The 26,396-nt window shown below is 39.2% G+C and overlaps 1 protein-coding gene across 1 annotated transcript in view; it reads right to left on the bottom strand.

The window, feature by feature from the left end:
* Positions 1 to 26,396, bottom strand: part of LOC114047529 (dimethylaniline monooxygenase [N-oxide-forming] 1-like) — a 61,143-nt gene that overhangs the window by 5,989 nt on the left and 28,758 nt on the right. The window contains exon 9 of the mRNA XM_027868364.1: positions 722 to 731. Within this exon, the coding sequence (XP_027724165.1) occupies positions 722 to 731 (10 nt within the window). The remainder of the gene's footprint in view (positions 1 to 721; positions 732 to 26,396) is intronic.

Here is a 26,396-nt window from a genome sequence, read left to right as displayed (position 1 = left end):
CCTCAGAAATAGGCAAATGCTACTAATAAGTAACTACTAACAAGTCAGGGCTTTGTTTGTTGTTTTATTGATTGTTTATACTTGAGAAAGTGATGGAGAAAATGTTAACAATGAAGATTAAACTTAAAAATGTGTCCTGCATACATTGTCGCCTCTGGAGAGCTGGTTGTTAAATATCTACCAGCAGATTTCTGTCCAACACATTTTTTTCTGATTTCTAGAAAAGAAATAATTGAAAATACTTTATCCTATACCATTTCTCCCTCTTCATCCTCCTATATTAAAAAAATATTTTGGTCTAGTATCATAAAAGTAAATGTAACTTTTAAGGTAGGTAGTATTAGCATTTCTACCTTTTATCCTCAAGAGTTCTGAAATATAGTATGGTGTAGTGGAAATATTGTTTGAACTTGGAATTGAAGGACATGGATTTGATTTTAGGTCCTGCTACCTATTAGCAGCGTGAGCATAGGTGTGGCACTTAATCTCTTTTTGTAAATCTTAAAGCACTTTACAAATGAAAATTTGTTATTTATTTGTAATTTATTATTAATAAAATGAAGATTTGGGAAGATATTTAATAGAACTACATCAGAATTTATCTATGTGTTTATAAGTTTCTTTATGTCTATATGTATCATATGATTATAGATTCAGAGCTTGGATCATCGTATTTAGAGCTAGAAATGATTTTAGAAACAATTTAGGCCAATCTTCTCACTTTGATTTCCCTCTTCACATTTGTTGCTTTGAAATGAAGTTGTGAAATGAAAAAAAAATACAGTAATTAGAGCCAGAATACCTGAATAGAATTCTGGCTTTGCCAGACAAATTACTTAACCTTTCTGAGATTCTGTCTTCTTATCTGCAAAATGATAGGATTAGATGGATGAGCTCTTACTTTAAAATCCTAATATCTTATTAGTAGCAAAGCTGAGAGTTGAACTCAGATCTTTTGACATTTGCCTTTAGGTCCATAGGGCAATCTAAATTTCTGATCCTTTGCCTGTTTGGGAATGAGAGAGTAGCAAGAAATAGCTTTCTCTGGAAAGTACCTAATGGTCAGGTATCAATAGCATTTTTCTAACACGATCCTTGGAGACATGCTCATTCGTCAAGTGGAGACTTGCCATGATTCAGAAAGCTAAGAGCTAGGAGTGCCTTTGAGAAATTCCAGGGTTTATGTCACTGTGTATTCATCTTAAATTATGATTACCTTGTATGTTTCACAATCTCAAAGCAAAGAATTATGGGAAAAATGAGAGTCAGAGGGCTTATAGAGAGGTCAGTGTACCTGAGATGCCACATGACTGAGTTCCACTGCAATATCACTGCCAGTATTCCCAAGATCAATCACAATGACCCGTTTACCCTGAAAACCTTCTGGACTCCTATATTCCTGACTGTGTAGGATCTGTCCTTGAAATTTTTTGATTCCTGTGGGAAAATCAGAAGGTGGGGTTTAACCAAGGGTGGAGTGCTTAGGAACTATATCAGTGGAAGCAAATGGAGGAACAAAACAGTTCTCTGTTAGACATGATGAACCATTCGATGGTATTACTAAACAACCTCTTTATTCAGTATATTCAAAACAACTGGTTACTTAAGTGAGGAAAAAAAATAAGCCGTAGTGTGCAATTGGATTAAATTTATAGAATTAGTCAAAGGACATATGATTACATTTTTTTTTTTCCTCTCGGTCCAGATCTCTCTCCTCTGATCTAGAACTCTCCTTTGTGGAAACTCTCTATACTGGTGCAAGTTGTCAAAGCTGCCATTTAATGATATTAAATTCTTACCTGGGTCCTGAAAGATTAAATGTTTTTTCCAGTCTTACAGTTATTGTGTGTTAGAGGCAAGGCTTGAATATCAGTTTTCCTGACTCCAAGGACAGCTCCCTGTCCTTCCCCCAACATTCCCTCACGCCCCCCCCCCCCCCCCCGGTCTCTTGCCTAAGCTGATTAAAAAAAAAAAAAAACCTGACAAATTTTAAAAGACTCTGCTGATGTTGTGCAGATGTTGCCTGGCATTATTGCCTGTTATTCCTAGGCGAAGAGGAGAAATAGTCCACACGTTGCCTATATAGGAAAGGGACAACATTCAAAATTAGTAAACTAATTTTGTATACTTGTAAAGGCATTGTTAACTGTTTGTAGGGCTTTGTGGGCCAAAGAGGAATTCTCAGAGAAAGAATTTGGAGAACCTTTCTTTAATAGCTCCAAAAAGAAAATTATTAATCTAACTTACCGTTGCCATGGTGTAATAATTATAATTCACAACTGCATAGTGCCTTCAGGTTTGCAAAGCACTTTATATCCATTATCTCTTTTTATCTTCATGACAGCTCTGTGAGGTAGGCAGATAAGGAAACAGAGGGCCCCAGAGTTTAAGTGACTTGCCTCATCGTTCAGCCAATGCATCTGAGGCAGGAGTCAAAGACGGGTCTTCCCGATTCCACATTCAGCACTCTATCCATTACCCCATACTGCCTTTCTTTTACTTATAAAACACTTAAACATGTGCAAAACACTTTAGATACATTATCTAATTAGAGCTTCATAACAACTCCATGACATAGGTACCACAGGTATTATTATAATTGCTATTTTACGGATAAGGAAACGAAGACTCAGATAGGTAAGTGATTTGCTAATAGTCACACAGCTAACAAGCATTGGAAGCAGAATTTGAACCCAGGTCTTCCTGACTCCACGCCTAGCTACTTGGCCACACTGCCTTTTGTAGTATAGATTTAAAGCAAGGAGACAGACATCTGATTGGTTGACATAATGTTTCTAAATAATGCACATAGATTAAGTTTCACTTAGAATAATTAAAATATATTTCTTGGGAAACTGGAAATTTCAAGCATCAGTCTTTGGATCACTTGATGTTTTCTGGGGTTGGCATGACCTGGTGTCCTAAGTTAAGCAGTAAACTACTTTGATCTCTAAGCAATACAAGACCGGTTTCTTGCCAGGCAAGGCTAGACTCAAACAATGAAATAATACATTTTCCTGCAATTCAATAATTAATAATTTTACCCACACAACCATGGTACATACAGAGTGACTGAGAATTATTTCCATAGAGAACTGCCCTCTTCTACCTGGTCTGTTTGGCTAAAGATGTCCACCATGATTGACAAGTGCACTGGGAGTAAGAGGGATTCAAAGCTTCTGAATCATCAATGTTGTTATTACTCCTACAACCCAAAGATGATGATGACCACCAGAAGTGCTTTACATTTTAATAACAACTGATACTTTTGCAAGCCCTTACAGGTACATTTTGCCTCCAGTTTGTGTTGGATTTGATCAGTGGTGTTAAAAAGAAACAGGTCAGTAAACCATACCTAAGAATCCCTTCCACTGCATATTGACTAGAAAACCACATATTAACATTATATATGTTCTATTGTATAAAATATTTCCCAATTTTACATTTTAATCCGGGTCAGGCAGCGTTTTGGGCACATGTGCCTTGACAGCTGGCATTTGATGTCTCTGAAGTTGCTTATGACAAAGGACAAAATGCTCTCATTGGTGAATGAAATGCTTTTACCTAGAAAAGCTTGGCAGAATAGCCTCTGCTCAGATCCCAGTCTAACTGACTCACCAGGAGAGGATTCTAGAGGTAAGTGAGGATTCAGGTAGTACCCCGTGCAGATCATGACTGCATCAAAGACAGCAGTGTCTTGCTTTCCCCTTGCCTCTGTCACCACTTCCCGCTGCCCACTGGCAGAGAAGTCTGGACGCTTTGTCACGCCGCGCACAGTCGTCTGAGAGGAAGCACAGGAAGACCTTCTTCCTATCTAGAGCTCAGGGCCAGACCCACTACACAGCAGGATCAACGCGGGAAAAAGCTCTGAATGTGAGATCAGCGGCTGTTCTCCAGTCACAGTGGACATGAAACTCTTGAACGTTTCAGGGAGGGAAGATGGACTAGGACAGCTACAGCGAGAGGGAGATACATGGAAATATCTCATGCCTTAAAAAAAATAATTGCAGGGCAGTGCTGGAGGCAGGCCATACTGCTTCTCCAGATTGTTAAATTTTTAGCGTTAACATTTACACCTTAGAAATTGGCAAGTGCTACAAATTAGGGCTTGACATTGTTTTGATGATTATCTAGACCTTAGGTAGAGAACCTGTGGCCTAGAGGCCACATGGGGCCTTCTAGGTCCTGGGGTGTGGCCTTTTGCCTGAGTCCAAGTGTTACAGAACAAATCTTTTTATTAAGGGGATTTGTTCTGGGAAGTTTGGATTCAGTCAAAAGGCAGCACTTAAGGACCTAGAGGGGAACATGTGACCTTGAGGCTATAGGTTCCTCACCTCTGATCTAGACTTAAGAAAATGATGGAGAAAATGTCTATAATGCTTATTAAACTTAAAAGTTTATTCTGCTTCTATTTTTTGGATGGAGAGTCAGTTGTTAAACGATTACTAGCACACTCTCACTTACAAGTATGCTTTTATAAAGAGGTCTTCAGTATTTTATTTATTTATTTTCTTTTTTGGAAGCAATCAAGGTTAAGGGACTAGCCCAGAGTCACACAGCTAGAAAGGCTCTGAATCTGAATTTGAACTCAGGACCTCCTGATTCCAGGGCCTATATTCTATCCACTGAGCCACCTAGATGTCCTGTCTCTGGCGTTTTTGCAGTTCTAACATCTCTCATGAACATTATACCAGAGGAAAGGAAATGCAAACAAATCCCTCCCTACTCATTAGCACACCCTGGTGACTTAGTGGGTGAGGTAAATAAATATCCAAAGTCACTCAATTTACCAGATTTCAGTAGTCCTGATTTTAATTCTTCCATATGCTAGCATTTGGAAGTCTGGAAGTCGGAAGGGTACTCAAAAATCTAGGCTAGGAAAGGGAGAGATCTTTTGCAATTTCCCTAGCACAAGCGTCTTCTCTTCCTTACTATCAAAGATACCTTATATCTATTGAAAGGAATTATAAATAGAATCATCAATTTTGGGCTTTAAGGAATGTCTCATCCAAGCCCCTCATTTTTATAGATAAGAAAACTGAGGTCTAGAAAGGTCAAGTGACTTGTGCAAAGTCACAGGGACAGAAGGTAGTCGAGTCAGGATTTGAAACCACATTCTCTGGCTCCAAATTCTGTGTTCTGTCCTTTATACTACTAAGCCAAACAAATTTTTAAAAATCAAGAAAGAGAGGATGTGTTGGGAAGTGCCCTCATTTGAAATCTACTCTTGATTCCTAGGTGAAAAGAAAGGATTAATAAGGCGAGGTCAGGAGTGATTCAGTTTAAGCGAGAATCCTATTGGACATCTGAGAGACCAGTCCTCCCTTTTCTCCATCTTGCCTCTCAGTCATATGGAGAGAAATTCAGGCAGGAGCTCACTCAGTATCTATTTCTTCAGTTCTCAAGCATCTAAGGTTTCTTACCTTCAAGTGAATGTATTTCAGAAGGTCAAAGTGCTTAGCATAGGAGCGCAACATCTTTGCTTGGTTCATGTAGTTGGGATAATCTTCCTGGAAGGGGAAGTCACTGTAACAGCTCATGTCCTTGGTCATATTGGTTACCATAGATTTGTTGACTTGGGTTTTTCCATGTCCAGAGGTTTCCTGAAGGAGTGGAAGAGTCAACATTTAGAGAGAAGAGGAGAGGAAACAGAATTCAGTATTGCCTCCAGAAAGCTGGGAAAGGTTTCCAGGAAGGGGTGTTCACTCCTTATTTGTGTGTTTCTTCTCATATCTTAGAGTTGTTATAAGCCACATATCTTAGAGTTGTTATAAGCCAAGTACTTCATAAACCTTGAAGCACTATCTAGATGTATATTACATGAGATGAACAGTATAGAACATTGGACATGGAGTCAGGAAGTCCAGTTACATGGCTCTGGACAAGTTATTTAATCACTGTCTGCCTCAGTTTCTTCACTTGTAAAATGGGGAATAATAATAGTCGTAGCTATCTCTCAGAGTGTAAGGATCAAATAATATTTGTAAAGCACTTTGAAAATCTTAAAGCATTACATAAATACTAGCTATTATTATTATTAATATATAATTATTGTTGTTCAGTTGTGTCTGACTGTGACCTCATTGGGGGTTTTTTTGACAAAGATACCGGAGTGGTTTGCTACTTCCTTCTCAGTTCATTTTACAGATGAAGAACTAAAGCAAACAGGGTTAAGTGACTTGCCCAGGGTCACCCAGCTAGGAAGCATCTGAGGTCAGATTAGAACTCAGGGAGATGAGTCTTCCTGACTCCAGGCCCAGTACTCTATCTAATGTGCCATCTAGTTGTCCAAAGCTCTATATAAGTACTCACTATTATTAGTATTAACATATAATTATTATTACTATTATTGTTACTCTGTCTCTAAGGAGATCCCAGTCAACTCAATGCCACACCCCATGTTTGATGAGGCACTGACCCAAGGAAAGTCTGGTCACCAGGCTGTCTATTGGGTAAAGGTTTGGAGATGATATTCCACATTTGGCCTGTCCAGTAAAGATTAACTATTGGGATTAACTGGCAGATTATACCATTAAATATTAACTATCACCTCTCTCCTTTTGGATATTATGTTTCTGTTATTACTTTATGAGATCTTAGCTTTTTTTTTTGCATGCCACACATCCATCTACTTGTTTATTCATACTGATCTTGCTTTTGTATAGGATCCCCAAATCAAAGAATGTAAGAAGACACTTTAGAGATTATATAGTCCAGTCCCTTCACTTGAAGATAAGGAAACTGAGTTCTGGGAATGTCAAATTGCTTCTCCAAGGTCACTGAAATAGTAAGTGGTAGATTGAGGAGTCAGATTTGTTTTTCAAGACAAGAAGAGACAAAGATCTTCTCATTAATTTATAAGAGTTCAGGATGGACTTAACCCTACATCATCAGCAATGTATTAACCTATGAAATTACAGGGAAAAGCAGCAGGGAGATTATGCTCTGTTTTGCTGGGCACGTAATTCTTGGTTGTAATCTTATCTCCTTTGCCGTCCAGAATATTATATTCCATGCCCTGCTGTCCCTTAATGTAGAAGCTGCTAAATCTTATGTTATCCTGATTGTGTTTCCACAATACTTGAATTGTTTGTTTCTGGCTACTTGCAATATTTTCTCCTTGACCTGGGAACTCTGGATTTGGCTACAATATTCCTAGGAGTTTTCCTTTGGGGATCTCTTTCAGGAGGTGATGAATGGATTCTTTCAATTTCTATTTTGCCCTCTGGTTCTAAAATATCAGGGCAGTTTTCCTTGATAATTTCTTGAAAGATGATGTCTAGGCTCTTTTTTTCATCATGGTTTTCAGATAGTCCAATAATTTTTAAATTCTCTCTCCTGGATCTATTTTCCAGGTCAGTTGTTTTTCCAATGAGATATTTCACATTGTTTTCTAATTTTTCCATTCTTTTGGATTTGTTTTACAGTGTCTTGATTTCTCATAAAGTCACTAGCTTCCAATTGCTGTATTCTAATTTTTAAGGAAGTATTTTCTTCAGCAAGCTTTTGGACTTCCTTTTCCATTTGGCCAATTTTCCTTTTTAGGGCATTCTCCTCATTGGCTTTTTGGACCTCTTTTGCCATTTGGGTTAGGCTATTTTTAAGGTGTTATTTTCTTCAGTATTTTTTCTGGATCTGCTTTAGCAAGCTGTTGACTTGTTTTTCATGATTTTCTTGCATCACTCTCATTTCTCTTCCCAGTTTTTCCTCTACTTCTCTTACTTGCTTCTCAAAATCCTTTTTAAACTCTTCCAAAGCCTGGGACTGATTCATATTTTTTCTTGGATGCCTTGGATGTAGGAGCTTTGACTTTGTTGTCTTCTTCTGGTTGTATATTTTGATCTTCTTTGTTACCAAAAAAAAAAGATTCTGTGGTCTGACACTTCTTACGCGGTTTTCTCATGATTCCAGCCAATTACTTGAATTATAAACTCTTTATTAAGGTAGAGGTTTGCTTCCAATGTGGAGAATGTACTGTCCCAAGCTTCAAGGGTTTGTACAGCTGTTTTCAGAGATACTTCTAGGGACCTGTAAATTTTCAGCTCTTCCAAGGTGGTATGATAAGGGGTAAGGTGTTTACTCCTTTCCTGGCCTGTGATGTGGTCTGTGAATGACCACAAGCATTTTTTTCTACCTTGGAACTGTGAGGAGAATTTCCTCTCCACCACCACTACAAGCTCATCAGTGCAGTGCTCATTTTTGCCTTAGGATTGCCACTCAGAACTGTGACCCAGATCCAAGCACAGGCAAAGCAAGAGATTCCTGCCTCAGCACTGGCAAAGAGATCCCTGCAATCCCCCTCTGATCAGCCACCAGATTCTACTTCAATCTGTGGGCTGGAAGCTCAGGAAGCAGCCGCCACCCCAGGGCCACACTCGGGCATGGGAACTGAGATCTAGCTTCTCTCTCACTGCAGAAACAGACTTTTCCACTGACCTTCTAAGTTGTCATTGGCGTTCGTGGGTTGAGAAGTCTGGAAACTGCCACAGCTGCCCGCGATTCAGTCCTCTGAGGCCTGCTCCAGTGTCGCTGTGGCCTGTGCGCCCATGCCGAACTATGCTCCTCTCCCTGCCTGGCGTGATATACCTTTCCGATCAACCATCCAAGTTGTCTTGGGATGGAAATTTGTTTCATTCTGTCTTTTTGTGGGTTCTGCTGCTTTAGAATTTGTTTAGAGCCATTTTTATAGGTATTTGTAGGGGTTTGGGGGAGATCTCAAGCAAGTCACTGCTTTCACTCTGCCATCTTGGTTCTGCCTGTCATTAAATATTGAAGGGATGGCATGTGGAAGAAGGATTAGAATTATTTTGTTTGTCCCAAGAGGGCAACTTAAAAATGATGGGTAGAAATTGAAAGGAGGCAAGTTTAGGTTTACAGTAAGAAGAAACTTCATTAACAATCTGAGCTATCTAAAAGTGAAATGGTCTTCCTCAGGATGTGATGATTTTTCTTTGGCTACACATCTAACTAAGGCTAGATGGCCACTTTCTTGTGTATGCTTAGAGGAGAATCTTGTTCTAGTATGGATTGGAGCAGATGGGCTTTGAGGTTCCTTCCAACTCTCAAATTCTGTGATTCTATGATTCTGTGGCTTTACATACAGGGAATCAGTCCACTTTTCCCTACTTTTTTTTTTTTGCCTCTGAAAACAAATGATGCTGAATCATTTAAGCGACTCCCAATCATTTTGGAATTTGTCATCAAACTTCTCACTGTTGCTTTAATATCTACTGCTCAAAGCAAGGCAGAGTGCAAAAAAAGGTATGAGATGAGGAATTAGGAATGCTATCTTCAAGACATGATCCTACCACCAACTTTTGGGGTGAACTTGGTCAAGGTAGTTAATCTTTTTGGGCTTTGATGTCTTCATCTGCAAAATGAGAGAGGTAGACTGGATGATCCCTGAGGCTGGATCCTAATTTTCACTTGCTATGAAAAAGTGCCATTGAAAGAAGGAAGTAATTCAATTTAATGCTACTAGAACATTTAAAAAGAGATATTTATGATGAAATTCTGTGGCAAGATCTACTTAAGGGAAAATGATTCAGCAGTTAGGAATCTAATTAGTGGGTTTTGACATAACCAGCCTGACTGGGGTAGAGGATTAATTTAAGGGAGTAATGGTAGTTAAAGATGGAAAGAGAGTTTTTAAAAATTACTTTTTTCAATTATTAAACATTTGTTTTCTCTCCCTCCTACCCCACCCCCCAACCTGGAAAAAAGAAAATGAAACTCTTGCAAAATACATGCATAGTCATCAAGGTAGATTGTGATTAATTGGTAGATAGGTGACATAGTAGATAAAAGAGCTATTGGGCCCAGGAAGATCTGAGTTCAAATACTAACTCAGACATCTAACAGTTGTATAGCATGGATAAACCTTGCTCACCTATTCCATTGATAAAATGTAATATTTTTAAAATAGTTCCAAATAATCTTGGTGATTTCTACTTTAGGGTATAATTTTAAGTTTGGTAAAATATTTGGCCCCATAATTCTATTTTTTAAAAAATATTTTATTTTTTCCCAATTTTGTGTAAAAAAAATTTTTAACATTTGTTTTTAAAATTGAGTTCCAAATTCTCTCCCTTCTTCTCCCTCCCCCTCATTGAGAAGGCAAGTGATTTGATTTAGGTTATACATGTACAGTCATGGAAAAAAATATTTCCACTTTAGTCATGTTGCAAAAAAAAATACAGACCAAAAAAACCCCAAGAAAAAGAAAGAAAGTTAAAAAAAAAGAAGTATGCCTCCATTTGTAGTCAGACTCCATCAGTTCTTTCTCTGGAGGTGTATAGCATTTTTCGTCATAAATCCTTTGGGATGGTCTTGCATCATTGTAATGCTGAGAAGAGCTGTGTCATTCACAACTGATCATCTCCTAGCTCTCCAACTCCAGTCAATCTTAAATGAAGTGAGGATTTACAAACAGAACAGCAACAAATAGGTTCCCCCAGACCTTTAGCCAATGAGACACTAAGGTAGACACAGAAGAATCAGCAGTGACTTCAGTTTGTAAAGGCTTGAATGTTCAGTTCCACTGAGTCAGGATGGCATTTCTGGCTCTATCCCATTTCCCAGGCCCTGATAGCTGGCATTGTAAGAGGTACAGGGACCAAGGAAAACTTCCTTTCTCAGTCCATGATCCTTGAGGAACAGAGATAAGATGTTCAGCTTTGCTTTTATGTGCATAGCAAGTTCATCCAGGTAAGCAATACAGCTCATTTTCTTCTGGTTGAGCTCTTTAATGATGCCCCTTAGTGGAAAGAATAAAAAGAAAAAGTCATATTTAATTATTCAATTCCTCTCCAAACTTCTCAAGGCTTCTGCAGATGTAAATGACTTTGTTATGGAACCATTGTTTTGGTAATGGAATTTCATACTCAATTTTCACTGTGGCTGGTGAGATCTCATTCATACTTTTTAGCACGGTGTTCTTTCTCGGTTGCACACATCATAAGCTTATTTGTTAGAGGTATCTTACACAGGCCTATGCCAAAAAAGTGAATACATACCTTTTCCCTCATTCCAGGCTAATAGTCTAGATCAAGGATCAACAAACTACTGCCTGACAGCCAGGTCCTGCCACCTGTTTTTGTATGATTCATGACCTAAGAATTGTTTTCACACTTTAAAATACAATAAAACTTTAAAAATGTAAAAAGAAATCATTCTTAGCTATCCAACAGTAACAAAAATTGGCCCATAGGCTGGATTTGGCCCATGGGACATAGTTTGCTGACCCCTGTTTAGGCCATGTCTGCAAAAGCTCTGCTTCATAGAGTCCTTCCAGAGTGGAGGAGGCCTTCCTCTGATTCTTTTATTATTTTTCTGTATACCAAGGCAGCACTTACACTAACCATCCCTTACATGCCAACACTTAGAATTTAGCGAAAATTGAGAGTAGAATAAGAATCACACAGTTGTTTTCAAGAGGTGAAATCTTTCTTTATTGTATTTGATTCTGGCAATCTTCCTGTTAGAAATGTGAAGATCTAACTAGCCCTCTGTTTGCCCTATAACCATCCATCACAAACACCTTAGGAGTGTAGCTCTAGGGAAAAGCGTTCCAGGAGAAGCCTTTATTTATCCACTGGTACCAAAAAGAAAGCTGACACAAGAGAAAGGCTTTGTTCTTGGATCAAGGGTCATACTCTACTAATACTGGTGTGAGGACATGCTTAATTTGACCACACCCTGATATACTATCTTCCCATCTTGATTCCCATCTGCTATCTTCTCATGGTAGATTTCCATCTGCTTTGTCCATTCCTTCAAATTTTCTGAACCCTACACATGTACTCAGACTCATTTCTGCTTGTACTTCTCTGCTTGGTTTAAATCTCTCCAGACTGACTGTTGCTTTTATTACTCAGACTATGCTTTTCCCTGCTCTGGATCACTGGATATTAACTTTTGCACCTGCCTCATTTCTTTGGATTTACTTTTATACATTCTGATATTTGCATGGCCCATTGAATTCACAGCTCTCTGTTTTCCTTTCTCCCAGATCCTCCCTATGTCCCTTGGTATCCACCAACTTCTTATCCTGACTCCCAGTCCTAGCCACTTCCCTCCTGCCCTGGTCTATTGCTGCCCATTAACTAGACCTGACCGCAAAGGAGAGGTTTGCCTAATTACACTTGCTGGGTACGATTGCTTTCTAATTGCTATTGGGGCATGCCTGGGCCATGCTCTGTACACGTGCTAACTTGGGTACTATTAGACCTTCTGTTCTTCCTGTCTCTTTTTAGGACTACCAGGGTATGATATGGCTAGGTCTCTTGGTTCTTTGCTTGTTTGTTTTTGCCAGGTCAGTTCCTTATTTCTATCTTTGACAGTAATTCAGAACTCATTTTGCTTGACCTCTTCAATTAAAAAAAAACAAGCCATAAAACCTTCTTCCTCTTCTGACATCATAGGGATAGATGAAGGGCTCATGAGGGACAAGGAGGAAACTTAAGGAATTCATGACCTTGTGAGACTCTTCTATAAACTAGCCTATTTATTTTATAATTTATGAATGCTTGAAAAGCAGTCTAGTTTAGTGGCTCACTTGTTGTACTTAGTTTCCAGACCAAGGTCAAGGTTCCAATTCCAAGTCTATTACTACCTATGTAATTAATGGTGAGCATATTGCTTAAACACTTTCAGCCTCTGTTCCTTCTTCTGTGAAATGGAGTTGGTGATAGTGGTAACACCACCACCACCACCGACAACGATAGCTGGTTTACCTATCTTCTAGGGGTGTTGTTGTAAGCCTCAAATAAAATAAAACACAAAAAGTGCTATAGAAATTTAAGCTATCCTTTGCTAATCAAGTAAAATCTTACCAAGTTTTCAGAGAACATGTTTGCAACTTAAAGGAATAAATGTTTTCAAGGTGGATAGAAATTTAGTAGTCCATAGTGTATCACAATTCAAATAGAAGTCAACATATTTACATTGGTGTTTTGGTAGGCTAATTAAGAAGGAACGTTGCCAATTCCTTAGAAAGGGGGATCTCTAAAAGACAGCTCTTGGTAAGCCTAACAGTGGGTTATCTGGAGGTAATGATGTATCTGGAGGGAATAAAACAGCTTTTAAAATATTGAATATTGAATTTGAATAATGCAGACCTCCTGCATTATTAGTGAGGTTTAGCTGTTTTCTTTGTTTAAGGTGTCTAGAATAGTGTTTTTCTAGTTCTTAGGGGGTATTTTTCTGAGAGCTTATAGGAAATAATCATAGCACTTTTCTCACAGAGTTATGTAATGAAATAAGATAGGAGACAGGTTAGGACCTCAACCCCAAGCATCTTAAGAATAGCAGTGTTACCAGCCGAGTGCTTGCAGCCATAACCTAGGAGAGCACCTCCCGTGGTGATGTAGACTGGCAACTGTTCCTGCAGGTGCTCCAGTTATATCTATTAATTAAGACCCAGAAAAGAAAGTTCTTGGCACCAAGATCTGTGGCACTGTTGAATACTTCACCATTAGAAACAGATGTGATTTTTTTAGTGGAAGCAACATTAAAGAAGTCATTTTAATGCTTTGCAGCTGCACTCTAAGGACCACAGGACCTTTCCCTCTGACACCTTCCATATGTGTTGTTTTTCCCATTAGATTATGAGCTCCTGGACAGCAGTGACTGTTTGACTTTTCTCTTTGTAATTTCAGCATTAAGCACATTCATTTGCACAGAGTATGCACTTAATAAAAGTTTTTTTTTTCACTTCATCCATTCATTCACAATCACAAAAAGTAAGACTCCTATAACAGAGGTAAATCAGTATTGGTGGCACAATAGATAGAGTGCCGGTCCTGGAGTCAGGAAGACTCATCTTCCTGACCTCAAATCTGGCCTCAGATACTTACTAATTGTATGACCTTGGGCAAGTCACTTAACCTTGTTTCCTCAGTTTCCTCATCTGTAAAATGAGGTGGAGAAGGAAACGGTAGACCATTCCAGTATCTTTGCCAAGAAAGCCCCAAATGGGGTCACAAAGAGTCGGATACTATTGAAAAATGACAGAACCACAAAACTCAGGTATTAATATGCCAACAAAGAGCAAAGGCAGAGCTGTGCCCTGTTATCCATTTATGAAATATGAAGGAGTTCACTGATTAAACTGGAAGGACAATTGGTCATTGGTTAGGAAGAAATTTGCATGTCCTTGGGGGTTTTTAAAAATTAAACCCAGATTTGGAACTATGTTCCCAAAGTCACTAAACTGTTCATATCCTTTAACCTAGCAATATCACTTCTAGGCCTATACCCAAAGACAAAAAGAAGAGAGAGACAGAAAAAAAAATCCATATATTTAAAAATATTTACAGCAGCCCTTTTATAATACCCCCAAACTGGAAACCAAGGGGGTTCTACCTTTTGGGGAATGACTAAATAAATGATGGTATATGAATGTAAAAGGAATATTATTGTGTCATAAGAAATGATGAGATGGTCAGTTTCAGAGGGAACTGGAAAGACTTCTATGAACTAATAAAACGTGAAGTGAACAGAATTAGGAGAAACAGTTTATAACGTGACAAAAACTTCATAAAGAAAAACAATTTTGAAAGACTACAGTGGTGATCAAAGTAGTGCAAAACCACAATTCAAGGGAACCAGTGAGGAAGCATTCTATCCACCCTATGCCAGAAGGGTGATGGGCATAAAATGCAGAGTGTTATGTACAATTTTGAACATGGTCAGTGTGGGAATGTTTTTCTGGACTGAAAATATTTGTTATGAGGGTTTTCTTTTTCCTTTTTATTACTCATTGATATGTGTGTGGGACAGTTGACAGAGGAGATAATAAATATTTGTAAAGAATGTATAAGTAAAAAACCTAAGTTGCCAAGCACTAGAAAAAGTTGAACAATTCATCTGCTTGAAGTGGGGAGCAACTGTGTGGAATGTAACTCCTCAGTTTCTAGAGGGCAGTGATGATAGTGGGGCATCAGGATAAGAATCCATTGACCATGACATTTAGTGATGAAGCTACTTGCCCAGTAGGAAATACCACATCCAGCACAAAAAAAAGACACAAACTCTTTGTGGAGATGGTGTTGTTCTTCAGTTGTGTTTGACTATTCATGACCCCACTTGGTGTTTTCTTGGCAAAGAAATGAACAGTTTGCCATTTCTTTATCCAGTTCATTTGAGGAAGCAGAGGCAAGTATGGTTGAATGACTTGCCTAGGGTCACACAGCTAATAAGTGTCTGAGACCAGATTTGAAGTCAGGAAGATGAGTCTTCCTCCAGGCCCTGCACTCTATCCGCTGCACCATCTGCACCCACTGCACCCACTGGACCATCAGATCCAGACACACAAAAAACATTCCAATTAGGAAGCAGGTAAAAAGAACATAACCTATGGCAGCCGAGAAAAGAGCTGACTATGGATTCAAAATGGAGCTAGCCCTGGCAGTTGTGAGTCAGCCTGAAAAATTTAAATATGTATTATTACCCAAACTCCACATCTGTGTCAGATTCGGACCCATATAAGTGGGTCCACACATCACACCAACACTCATTTGCCTCAGAAAGTAACCCCAAGAAACAAATAAGATATCTTGAATGTTTTTCCTTAGATCAAACAAGGATTTATTTAGCTGAAGCCAAGTACTATGCTAAATGCTGGAGACACAGAGAAAGGCAAAAATACAAAACCAGCTTCTGCCCTCAGAGTTTGCATATTAATGGGGGAGACAACAGTTAAATAAATGAGTAACTATGAGATACATACACAGTAGAAATAATCTTAGAAGGGAAGGCTTAAGTGCCAGAAGGGGCCATTAAAGGCCTCTTGCAGAAGATGATTACAGCTAGAAGAGTCCTCAGTGATTATTTTGTCCATCCTCTTTTTGGAACCTGAAGTCCAATGCCTTTTCTGGGGTCTGTTGCATCAGGCATCAGGTGCCTTAACCTGACATTAGGTTTATCCCACAGCATCAGTTCTGTTTACCAAAAATAGCCTGCTAGGCCCTCACATTCAGTGCCACAACCCAAGCCAGAAAGTCAGGCTTCTTATGCATTTAAAGTGTGAGAATAGATTGAGATCTTTTTGGCCACAAGACTTTTAATCATTTGCATGACCAGACAAAATAGAATGGTGGCAGGTGCCAGTAGGATGGGAGGCGAAATCTCACCTCCCCTACCTGACTGGAGGATCAAAGCAAGAAGGCCAGCTATGCTGAGGGAAACATCAGAGGGAACCAGTTACTAGATGGCTCGATTAATCGTTTGTCCCCATGCCCAGGACAGATAACCTATTTGTACAACAGGACAACTGCAGACTTCCACTTTTGGCTTTGCCCTGCCCAGGCACAATTAGTTCACCGTCTTTTGGGTCCTTGCCCAAGGTCATACAGGTAGTAAGTGGCAAAGCCAAGACATGAAACCAGGCACTCTGATTACAAATCCAGTCCTTTATTTGCTATGCCACACTGCCCCTGCTTGCATGACTTTTTAATTAATCAAATTTTAGTATTCATTTTTAGAAAATTTGAGTTCCAAATTCTCTCTCTCCTTCCTTCCTCTCCCCCATCCATTCAGAAGGCAAGCAATATGGTATCAGTTATACATCTAGGATTTTTTAGAAAGAAAAAAGAAATATTACATTTCTGTAGTCTTACATTCCTAAGAAGGTTCTAATTAATTAGATAAAAACCTGTTTGGATTCAGGTAGTCATAGAAGTGACAATTTTAAGATTGAATTAAGACATTTTTTTGAGTTTTGGAGTTCTAAAAGAGTCTCCTTACCTTTAAATACTCTTGGAGCCCATTATGACTGAAATTCTGCACCTCTCAAAAGAAATGGAAAGATAGCGGCTAGACGATAGTTCAATAACATGTATATGGAACTTGTAGAATGACCTGACCCAAAGAGAAGCCATTAGCATGTCAATTTCAACTTGGAGTGATATTTCTAGTGTAGCACCCCAGAAATCTGTCATTGCTCCTCTACCATTAAATATTTCTTTGCCATGGTTATAAAGGAATAGAAGAAACGCATATCAAATGTGAAATTGATCTGAAGCTCAGAGAGCTAGATACATGATAGACACACTTCAGATAATAAAAGATCTCATCAGTCTAGAAGAATGATCTTAAATAGGGTTAAATGTAACATGTGACATTTAGGCTCCTGAAACCAACTTCACCAATCCAGGATAGAGGAGACTTGACTAGACAACAGTTGCTGTGAAAAAGTTTTGGCAGTTTTATTTGGTTGCAATGATTGCATATGCTTGAACTGAATCCATTGAATCCATATGATTCAATGATATGATACGGCAAACAAAAGAGCCAATACTCTCCTAGGTTACTTTTAGGGAAACGCAGAGTCCAGAACGACAGGGGAAATAATTATGTTACCCATTGTCCTCATTAGGTCACATGTGGAGTGCTGCATTAAGTTCTGGGTGCCATGTTTTAAGGACACAGAAAAGCTAAAGCAGACCAGAAGAGGGCGACAAAGATAGTGAAAATGTGGCAGGGCATGCCTCAAGAGGATGGTTGAGGGAAATAGAAATGTTTAGCACAGAGAAGATAAGCTTTTGAGGTGAATATGATAACTGTCCTCAAATATTTGAAGAACTATTATGTTGCAAGAGAGATTAAACTTACTGGTTTTGGTCTGGAGATTAGAGATATAGGAAGCAATGGGGTAAAGTTGCAAAGACAGATTTTGGTTTGATAGAAGGAAAAACTTTCTGCCTATTAGAGCTATTCAAAAGTGGAATGGGCTGCTTTAGGTGGCAATGGATTCCTCTCACAAGATGCCTTCAAATGGAGGCTGGACAATAACTTGTTGGTCTTGTATATGCTTGCTCCAGATAGTCCCTGAGGTCCCTTACAATTTATAGGTTCTATGATTCTGTAATATGATCATGCCTAACAACCTCAAAGCATAGATTTGTGAGAAGGCTTTTAAAGAGCTTGGCATACCTGAGATGCTACAAGACTGAGCTCCACTGCAACATCGCTTCCACTGTTCCCAAGACCAATCACAAGGACCTGTTTGCAATGCAAACTCCTGTAATCTGGGCTCCTGTAATCCTGACTGTGTAGGATCTGTCCTTGAAACTTGTTGATTCGTGGGAGAAAATGAAAGGATAGGGAATGATGAAGAGCAATAGGGACAGCAGATAGAAATTTCTCTTGGAATAGGACAGAGTTCATAGATGCAGAGGAATGCTTTTCCATGGGGAGTAGTTGGCAGCTAGAAGCAGTCTTCTATTAGACACCATGAGCCAAGACACATATTCCACAACATATGTCACTGGATGAGCTCAGAGAATGGGAAGATAATCTGTACAGCATACCAGTGATAGACATTTCATGGACAACACTATAGTTGGGAAGCTTGAACTGCCACAGATCCCCTCAGGAACCCTTGAAAGGCTGACGTTTTAAAATCATCATCCATCTCTTTTTTTGGGCAGTGCAAGCATGAACTTCATGCATTTAACACTCAAAATAAGCCAAGTGCTTCATGCATCAGAGTATTCATGAGGAAATGTCTCCTCCTGAAGTATGTATAGCTGCAGTTCTTTGAAGGACTTGAAGATCACACTCTTAGTTATTTAGAAAATTCCCTTGCCTAGACTGTGGTTCACTCTAATGATGCTAGATAACTGAGTATAAAGTATATTAAAGATTGGAAGTTACTTTAGGACAAGACCTGTATTTCTTACATTTATGGAGACAGCATGGTACAACGAAAAGAATAACACCTTAATTCACTATATTCAGTCAAATAATGGGTTATTTCAAGCTATATGTCTTGTAATGCCTTTTAATCCACCTTATTGGGTACATATGGATTCCTGAGCCTTGGTCCCAGAGAGCCATGGTTAGAATAGATGCATAAAACAGTGATTTCATTTCTTTTAATTCAGTTAAATTCAATTCAGCAAATATTAACTAAATTCCTACTTTTTAAAATAAGTGGTTCAAGGACACTTTAATAAACTTAATGGAAACATTCCTGTGTAGTGTGTTCCAAAAGTCTTAGGGCAGTTTTAAACTATTAAAGTTTTAATAGCTTTAATCTATTTAAAAAGCTATTAAAGGTTTCATTTAATTCTGCCCTAAAACTTTTGACATTCCCTATATTTGTATTGGATCTATACTTCTTTATTCCTACTTTTTCCTCCACACAGTTTCCCCCCCCAACAAATTATTCAAAATCAGTCTGCCATTGCTTTATGTACTGCGGATCATATAGTTTCTGAACATATAGAGGGAACAAAATACATTCCAACAAAGAACTGCCCTCTTTTGCCTAGTCTCTCTGGCTAAAGATATCCATGTATTTTATATTATTTATTTAAAATCATTATTTTGAGAAAGGGGCCATAAACTACACCAGATTGTCAAAGAGGTCCATGACACAAAAATTATTGAGGGTCTATTATACAATTCAGCCCTTTTCTGAAACATAGATTACTTCCAGGATATGCTTCTGTATTCAGTAAGTGTCACTGGTAGGCAAGGTTTGGCTTCGTGAGGGTTTTTCTCTCTTCCCACCAGGTAAAGGAAAGAGACAGATTCTATTCATACTACACCTTTCTTTTCCCACTGGATAGTTCAATGGAAATGACCTTCTTGTTCCCTACTCCTAATCCACCCTCTTTACTTTGGCGACTTGAGTTCTCTGAAATATCTGTGTCTGGGCTATCTAGTTGTAATTAAATAATGGCTTAAGAATACCCAAGGGGAAAAATCCAGATCCAGTTTAATTCTTCTTTTGGGAAGTCTGTAAAAAAATTAATAATTAAAACCATTAGTTTCTCTCAGAAATTCCTCTCCTGATTTTGCTTCTGATTGTCCACCACTATGCCTCAGCTGTCTTCTCACTTTGAAAGTTCTCTCATTCCTTTTCGTCTTCTCACCCCAGAACATCCCCTTTGCCCCTGCTGCCCCTTTCTCCCATTGGTGAATTCCTCCCAGAACCTCCTTATTGAGTAGGGGCTCAGGCCACCCAGCCTTCATTCCTCATCCAACTTTGTCTCTTTCCAGACTTTGCCACCATGTCCTGCATGAGTACTTTCTCACAATCCCCTACTTTTTAGCTCTCTTTTATATGTTGTCTTTTTCGTTAGAGTATAAGCTCCTTGAGGGCAGGAACTATTTTTTATTTTTGCTTGCATTCGTATTCCCAGCACTTTGCACAATGCCTAGCATATAGTAAACACTTATTAAGTTTCTTGACTTGACAAATATAGATAGCTCAGAGCCCCCAGGTTAAAGAATTCCCTAACTATTATAGACTGAGGTACAGCCCTCTGTCTTAGTTAAACTTTGTATGTTTCCAGCTATATGCCCTTCCCCTGTACACAGTTAGCTGCACATATCACAGAACAGTTATAAAACATTATAGGTTTTATGTCAAGGAGAAAATTATAAACAGAATGAAAGAATAAATATTTAGGAGTAAATGCTTGCCTTTTGGAGGCAGAGATAGAAGCAGAGGGGCCTGGGACATTTAAACATTTCATTGAATCTTTTAGTCTCTTGAAAAACAATTCAGTGACCTCTCAGCCAGGGATTTTTCTCCAGAGTCGCTCAGCTCAGACTTACGGTGGAGAGAAAAGCAACCTGTACTTTTAAGATGGCCCTTCCTTTGTTCTTGGCAAAAACTGAAGAAGTCTGACCTGTAGAACTTTAACTCTCATCATGCCTTTCTCTGTGTCCCTGAGGTACTGGGGTTATAATATCAAAGTGGGGATTTTGCTTGACACTTCTGTTGATAGTGGGCAGTTGTTACTTTGCTACTTCTCTAAATTACTTATCTCAGCCTTGCTTCAGACACTGGCTGACTCTGGGTTATCTTATCCGGGCTTTGCTGTGCTGACTGACTAACTGACTGGCTGACTTGGTACTTTTCTGACTTTTTTGTTTACAGGAATCTTGGTCTATGACCTGGCTGGTCTCTGAACTCTGCCGTGGTTCAGAGCTCTGCACTCTGACCTGTTCCCATGTAGCTTGACTCCCCTAGCATGTAACTGATGCTTTTTGCCCATGGGTTCTGACCTCCAACCCTGCCCCCTCAACTTTAAATAGTTTTTCAGTTAATCAGTACAAAAACCTGATAGGCTAGGTCTATGAGCATCCAACATGGTTCCTGTTAACTCCTTGTGTCTTGGAGCCTGATCTTGAGATTGTGAAATCCCTTGGAGTTCATGTCCCACTTAAGATAAATCATTTATTTGAATCTGGGTTATTATACATGATATTCCCCCCCCCCCCATACCAAGAGAAAGCCAACTGAACTTCTTCCATTAAATCTTTGGAGAAGATTCCCTAAGACTATTGGTTATTCATGAACTAAAGAAGCAAAACTGTTGATGCCAATTTTTTTTTCATGGAATCCTAAAGTCCTAGAGCTGGAAGGGGCCTTAAAGATTATCTTATGCAGTCTGAATCTGATGTATGGACTCTTTCTATAGCATCATCTAGCCTTTGATTGAACATACTAGGTATGAGGAATTCATTGCTTCCTCTGACAGCCTATTCAATGTCTAGGAAGCTGATGCCATTAGGAATATTTTCCTCATTTTGAGTTGCAATTGGTCTTTTAAATAGATTCATCCCATTGTTCTTAGTTCAGATGCCAAACAGAACAAGGCTAATCTTTCTTCCACATAACAATCTTCAAAGTTTTGAAGACAACTTGAATGTTTCCTATAAATCTTCTCTTTTCCAGATTCTTTCTTTTGATCATCTTATTTCATGATTCCATGTCATCATCTTAGTCAATGTTCTCTCTAACACCATGTCAAAAATAGGCCATGGTACTTTAGATTTGGTCTGTCTGGGGTAAAAAAGAATGGATCCATCACCTTCCTCCATCTAGACATGAAACTTCTATCAATACATTGTTGAGATCTCAATACCTCCTTTGGCTATAATGCCTAACATGTTTGGGGAGAAGCCCCACATTAAAATTCCACAGTCCTTCAATGTCATCACTTTTCTAGAAGCAGGTGAGTTCCAACCCTTTTTCTTTTCTTATAACTTATAATTTTTCTTCTTTTTATTAATTAATTAATTAATTTTTAGTTTTCAATAATCACTTCCATAAGATTTTGAGTTCTAAATTTTCTTACTCTCTCTCCACTCTCCCCTGCCCAAGACAGCGTGCAATCTGATATAGGCTCTACATATACATTCATATTGAACATATTTTCACATTAGCCATGTTGTAAAGGATTAGGACCAATGGGAAGAACCATGAGAAAGAAGAAACAACAGGGCAGCTAGGTGGCACAGTGAATAGAGCACCAGCTCTGGGTTCAGGAGGAACTGAGTTCAAATCCGGACTCAGACATATAACACGTACTACCTGTGTGACCCCGGGCAAGTCACTTAACCCCATTGCCTAATGAAAAAAAAAAGAAGAAGAAACAACAACAACAAAAAGAGAGCAAATAGTATGCTTCAATCTGCACTTCTGACTCCATAGTTCTCTTTCTGGATGTGGATAGCATTTTCCATCATGAGTCTTTTGGGGTTGTCTTAGATCCTTGCATTGCTGAGAAGAGCTAAGTCCAGTCCCTTTTCTAAGCAGCATTTGATGACAGTTAGGCCACTCACTCCAGCTCCAATGACTGTAACCTGTTTGGCCATGGTCTCCTGGGTCAAGGGAGAAGTAAAGAGGACTTCTTTATTCAGTAAAACAAAGGGGCTATTATCACGAGATTCAGCTTTCATGTTGATAATATTTCATCTTAATCATGAGTGTTCCACAAGACAAAAATGGCATTTGTGATAACAAGGAATTACCTGAATTGTTAAATGATCACCAACCAACAATGATTTCTTATCTTTGCTTTGGAATTTGAGCTGGTTTTTAGACCACTGTTCATTGCATAGACCTTACATATCAATACATATCGATGCTACACAAGGTTGACATTTCATCATTGTTTGCCTTGGAGGCTTTTTGTGTTCCCTGTAGCCTGGCAGCACTCACCATTTGCCTGTTCTTAGGATCAAATATAATTTTGGAGCCTCCAGTTTAAGCCTGGGAGCATTAGAACTCCTGGGGTTTGTCTCATCACTTGAATTAGAATGGATGAAAGGCCATCTCCAGTCATCCTGATCTATATCTTGCCACAGGACCTAGATGTCTTCAGAGGAAAAAGTGAGGCAGGTGACTTTGCACAGCCCTCCCTCACTTAAATCCAATTCACTCGCATGTCATGGCATCACCTCCATGATGTCATGGTCCTCTTCTTCAAGAATGTAGGATGAACAACAAAAACAGAATGAGATGAAATTTTTTTTTGTCAAATCATAATTTTGAAATCCCTTAGCTCTCAAAGGAATTATGCCTCTGTCCCCTAAGGATGCATATCTTTTCTTTAGGAGACAGTTCCATTGTTGAGTTGTTTTCCAGTCATGTCTGACTCTTTATGACCCCATTTGGGAATTTTCTTGCCAAAGATACTGGAGTGGTTTGCCATTTCCTTCTCCAGCTCTTTTTACTTATGAAGAAACGGAAACAAATAGGGGTTAAATGATTTGCCACAGAGGTTACACATAGTCTTCCTGATTCTAGGCCCAGTGCTCTACCCATTGCACCACCTAGCTAGCCCACAACCCCATATATCTTGTATTTTTTCCACATTGAGCTGGAATTAATAAACATTCCTGCGACTTTGTCTAGCCCAGGAGAGATGGGAGATATTGTTCATGGAAGCCTCCTGTCATAGTTAAATGACCTTGATAAAATACAGCTGATGAATTCCAAAGGCTGACATGCTACTAGGCAGGATTTCTGGAGTTGACACACCATTGCTGATTACTGTGCTGTCTGTCCCTATAGCAAAAGACAATGGGAAACTATCATACAATCAACTGAGCACACACCCAGTAACCTACTGGAATTGCTCTTACACTCCCTGCAGATACAACAATGGGAATTCTAAGGAGTCAATGGAACAGAGACATGGTGGAGTAGACTGAGCTACATAAAGTCCTATCTTGTGGGAAAGATAGGAAAGATAACTCAAGTTAGTATTGTCCACAATTAATTGAAAAATCGAACTTAGAGAAATCTCTATCATTTCTTGACTGTCTCCTCACCGTGTTTCCTTTACTTGGTCCACCATCTCCACCTGCTTCCTGCCAGAACTTTAGACTCTGTCTCTTGACTCTGATAGGTGAGTTTCTGTTTATTTTATTGGAGGTCCAGGCCTCTATAACAGTCCCTGGCAGTCTTCTCACCATACCCTTTGTGTGGGTAGTGTCAGTCCCTCTAACTTCAATTCACCTGTTATTAGAATGTAAGCTCCTTGAAGGCAGAAACTGTCCTGCTTGTTTGTATTTGTATCTCTAACACCAGAACAGTGTCTTGCACATAATAAATGCTTAATAAATGCTTTGCCTACCCACCCACATACCTATCTACTTATCTATTTATCTACCTGTCTGTCTGTCAGTCTGTCTATCTATCTATTTATCTATCTACAGAATGCCAATGGGGCTTTGATAAGGTGAACTAGGAACAATGGGGAGGAGTTACAAAGAGGCAAATGGAACCTTGAAGTTAGAAAAAGTGCCGAACAATTAGTGTTCTCCAAAAGTGGAATGGAACAATTTGGAATTTTCCCTTCAGTTCCTTTCAAAGAAAGCAGCTGGATGAGCATTTGTTTGGAATACTGTAGAGGTGGTTCTTGTTCAGGAAAGAGGTCAGGCTAGATGAAGTCCTTTCCAAATCTATAATTTCCTTGATTCTCTTATCCGGTTAACCATTCCACCTAGTTTTATTCTATTTACAAATATGATAAGCATGTTTTCAATCAAGTCAAATATTGGATAGAACCAGTCTGATTGCCCTCGAAGATCTCTCTGTCCTTCCGATTGGTGAGTTCATCTTGGAATTTCCCTTTTAAGGAAGTGCCCAGGCCAGCCATGGTCACTCCACTCCTCTCCTGATTCTGGTCCTGACTCTCTAGATTGCTTTTTCCATCATGTTCCAGCAGCCTTCTTATCCTAGAAGATACCTCCACCACCATGTTTCCACACAGGTACCTTCCCTTTCAACTGCTCTCTTTTCAGTTTCCTCTTATGTATCATTTCCTTCCATTAGAATGTAAACTCCTGGAAGGCAGGGACTGTCTTTCTTTTTTGCTTATACTTGTGTTCCTAGCACTTAGCACAGTGTCTGGCACATGGCAAGTGCTTAATAAATGCTTGTTGACTAATAAAACATTAACTGTAAAATCATTTCAGACATGCTGTCTTCCTCTGTACCATCCCCCTTCTCTTCTCTTCCTCAAATGGGAATTTAAATCTAAAACAAACAGACCCATATCAACTACCAACTGCTGGGGGGTATTGTAGGGGTTCATTTTCTGAGTCTAGGTTGGATTAGAAAAACCTTTGAGCGCTTTTCCTATGTGAAGGTCATATAAAATTTAACCTTCTGTTTTCAATTAGACAAGTAGTCTGCATCTGGGGCCATCTCCAGTCATCCTGATCTATATCTTGCCACTGGACCCAGATGGCTCCAGAGGAGACAGTGAGGCTGGTGACTTTGCAGCTGCCTCACTGAAAGCCAGTTCACTTGCAAGTCATGGCATCACCTTCCTGCTGTCATGGTCCTCTTTGAGAATGAAGGACAAACAACAACAGACAAGCAGTAAGAAGGAACAAGTTAGCATATTCAGCACTCAGACTATGATGTTCTGAACAGGACCAGTTCTTTAAAAATATGCCTTTTCTTGAGCAGTGACTACTATATTCAGAGCTATAATTAAGAGTTCTTTTTCTTGGGTCAGTTTCATTGAGGTCAGCCATGGGTGGCACAGTGGACAGTCTACCCTGGATGCACTTGTGCTGGGAGAGGGGAGACTCCTATGGAGTATGGACTCCACCCTTGTAGCATGTGACCGATGCCTTCTAATCTCCTTAAAGTCTTTGTTGCGTGTAATTATTCACATTGGGAAAGGGAGCAACTTGTTGTCCAGAGAGTCTGGTTCACATTCCCACAATGTAGCTGATTGTCCCTTCCTGACCCTAGGCAGGAGGAAGAGAGTTATGGTCATGTGTGAAAATAGGCAGAAGAGAAGGGAGATCATGGAGACATGGTCATCTTGGGAAAGTGACTTCAGTTCTCTGGGCCACTCTTTCTGAGTTGTAGAGTCTGGACTAGCTTTCCTTAAAGGTCCTTGCCAACTCTCAAATACTGTAGGGATAACTATAGTGTATAAGACAGTGGGCCAGAAATCAGTAAGACCTGAGTTCAAGTCCAACCTCAGACACATCTTAACTGTGTGATCCTGGGCTAATCATTTAATCTCTGTCTTCTTCAGTTTTCTCAACTATAAAATGAGGATGATAAAAGCACCTAGATATTTAGGAGGTACTTAGCACAGTGTCTGGCACATAGTAGGTAC

The sequence above is a fragment of the Vombatus ursinus genome, unplaced genomic scaffold (genome assembly GCF_900497805.2).
Source record: "Vombatus ursinus unplaced genomic scaffold, bare-nosed wombat genome assembly UNPS02014789.1, whole genome shotgun sequence".
NCBI lineage: Eukaryota > Metazoa > Chordata > Mammalia > Diprotodontia > Vombatidae > Vombatus > Vombatus ursinus.
Note: the sequence above shows the minus strand (reverse complement) of the source record. Positions and strands in the feature narration are given on the sequence as shown.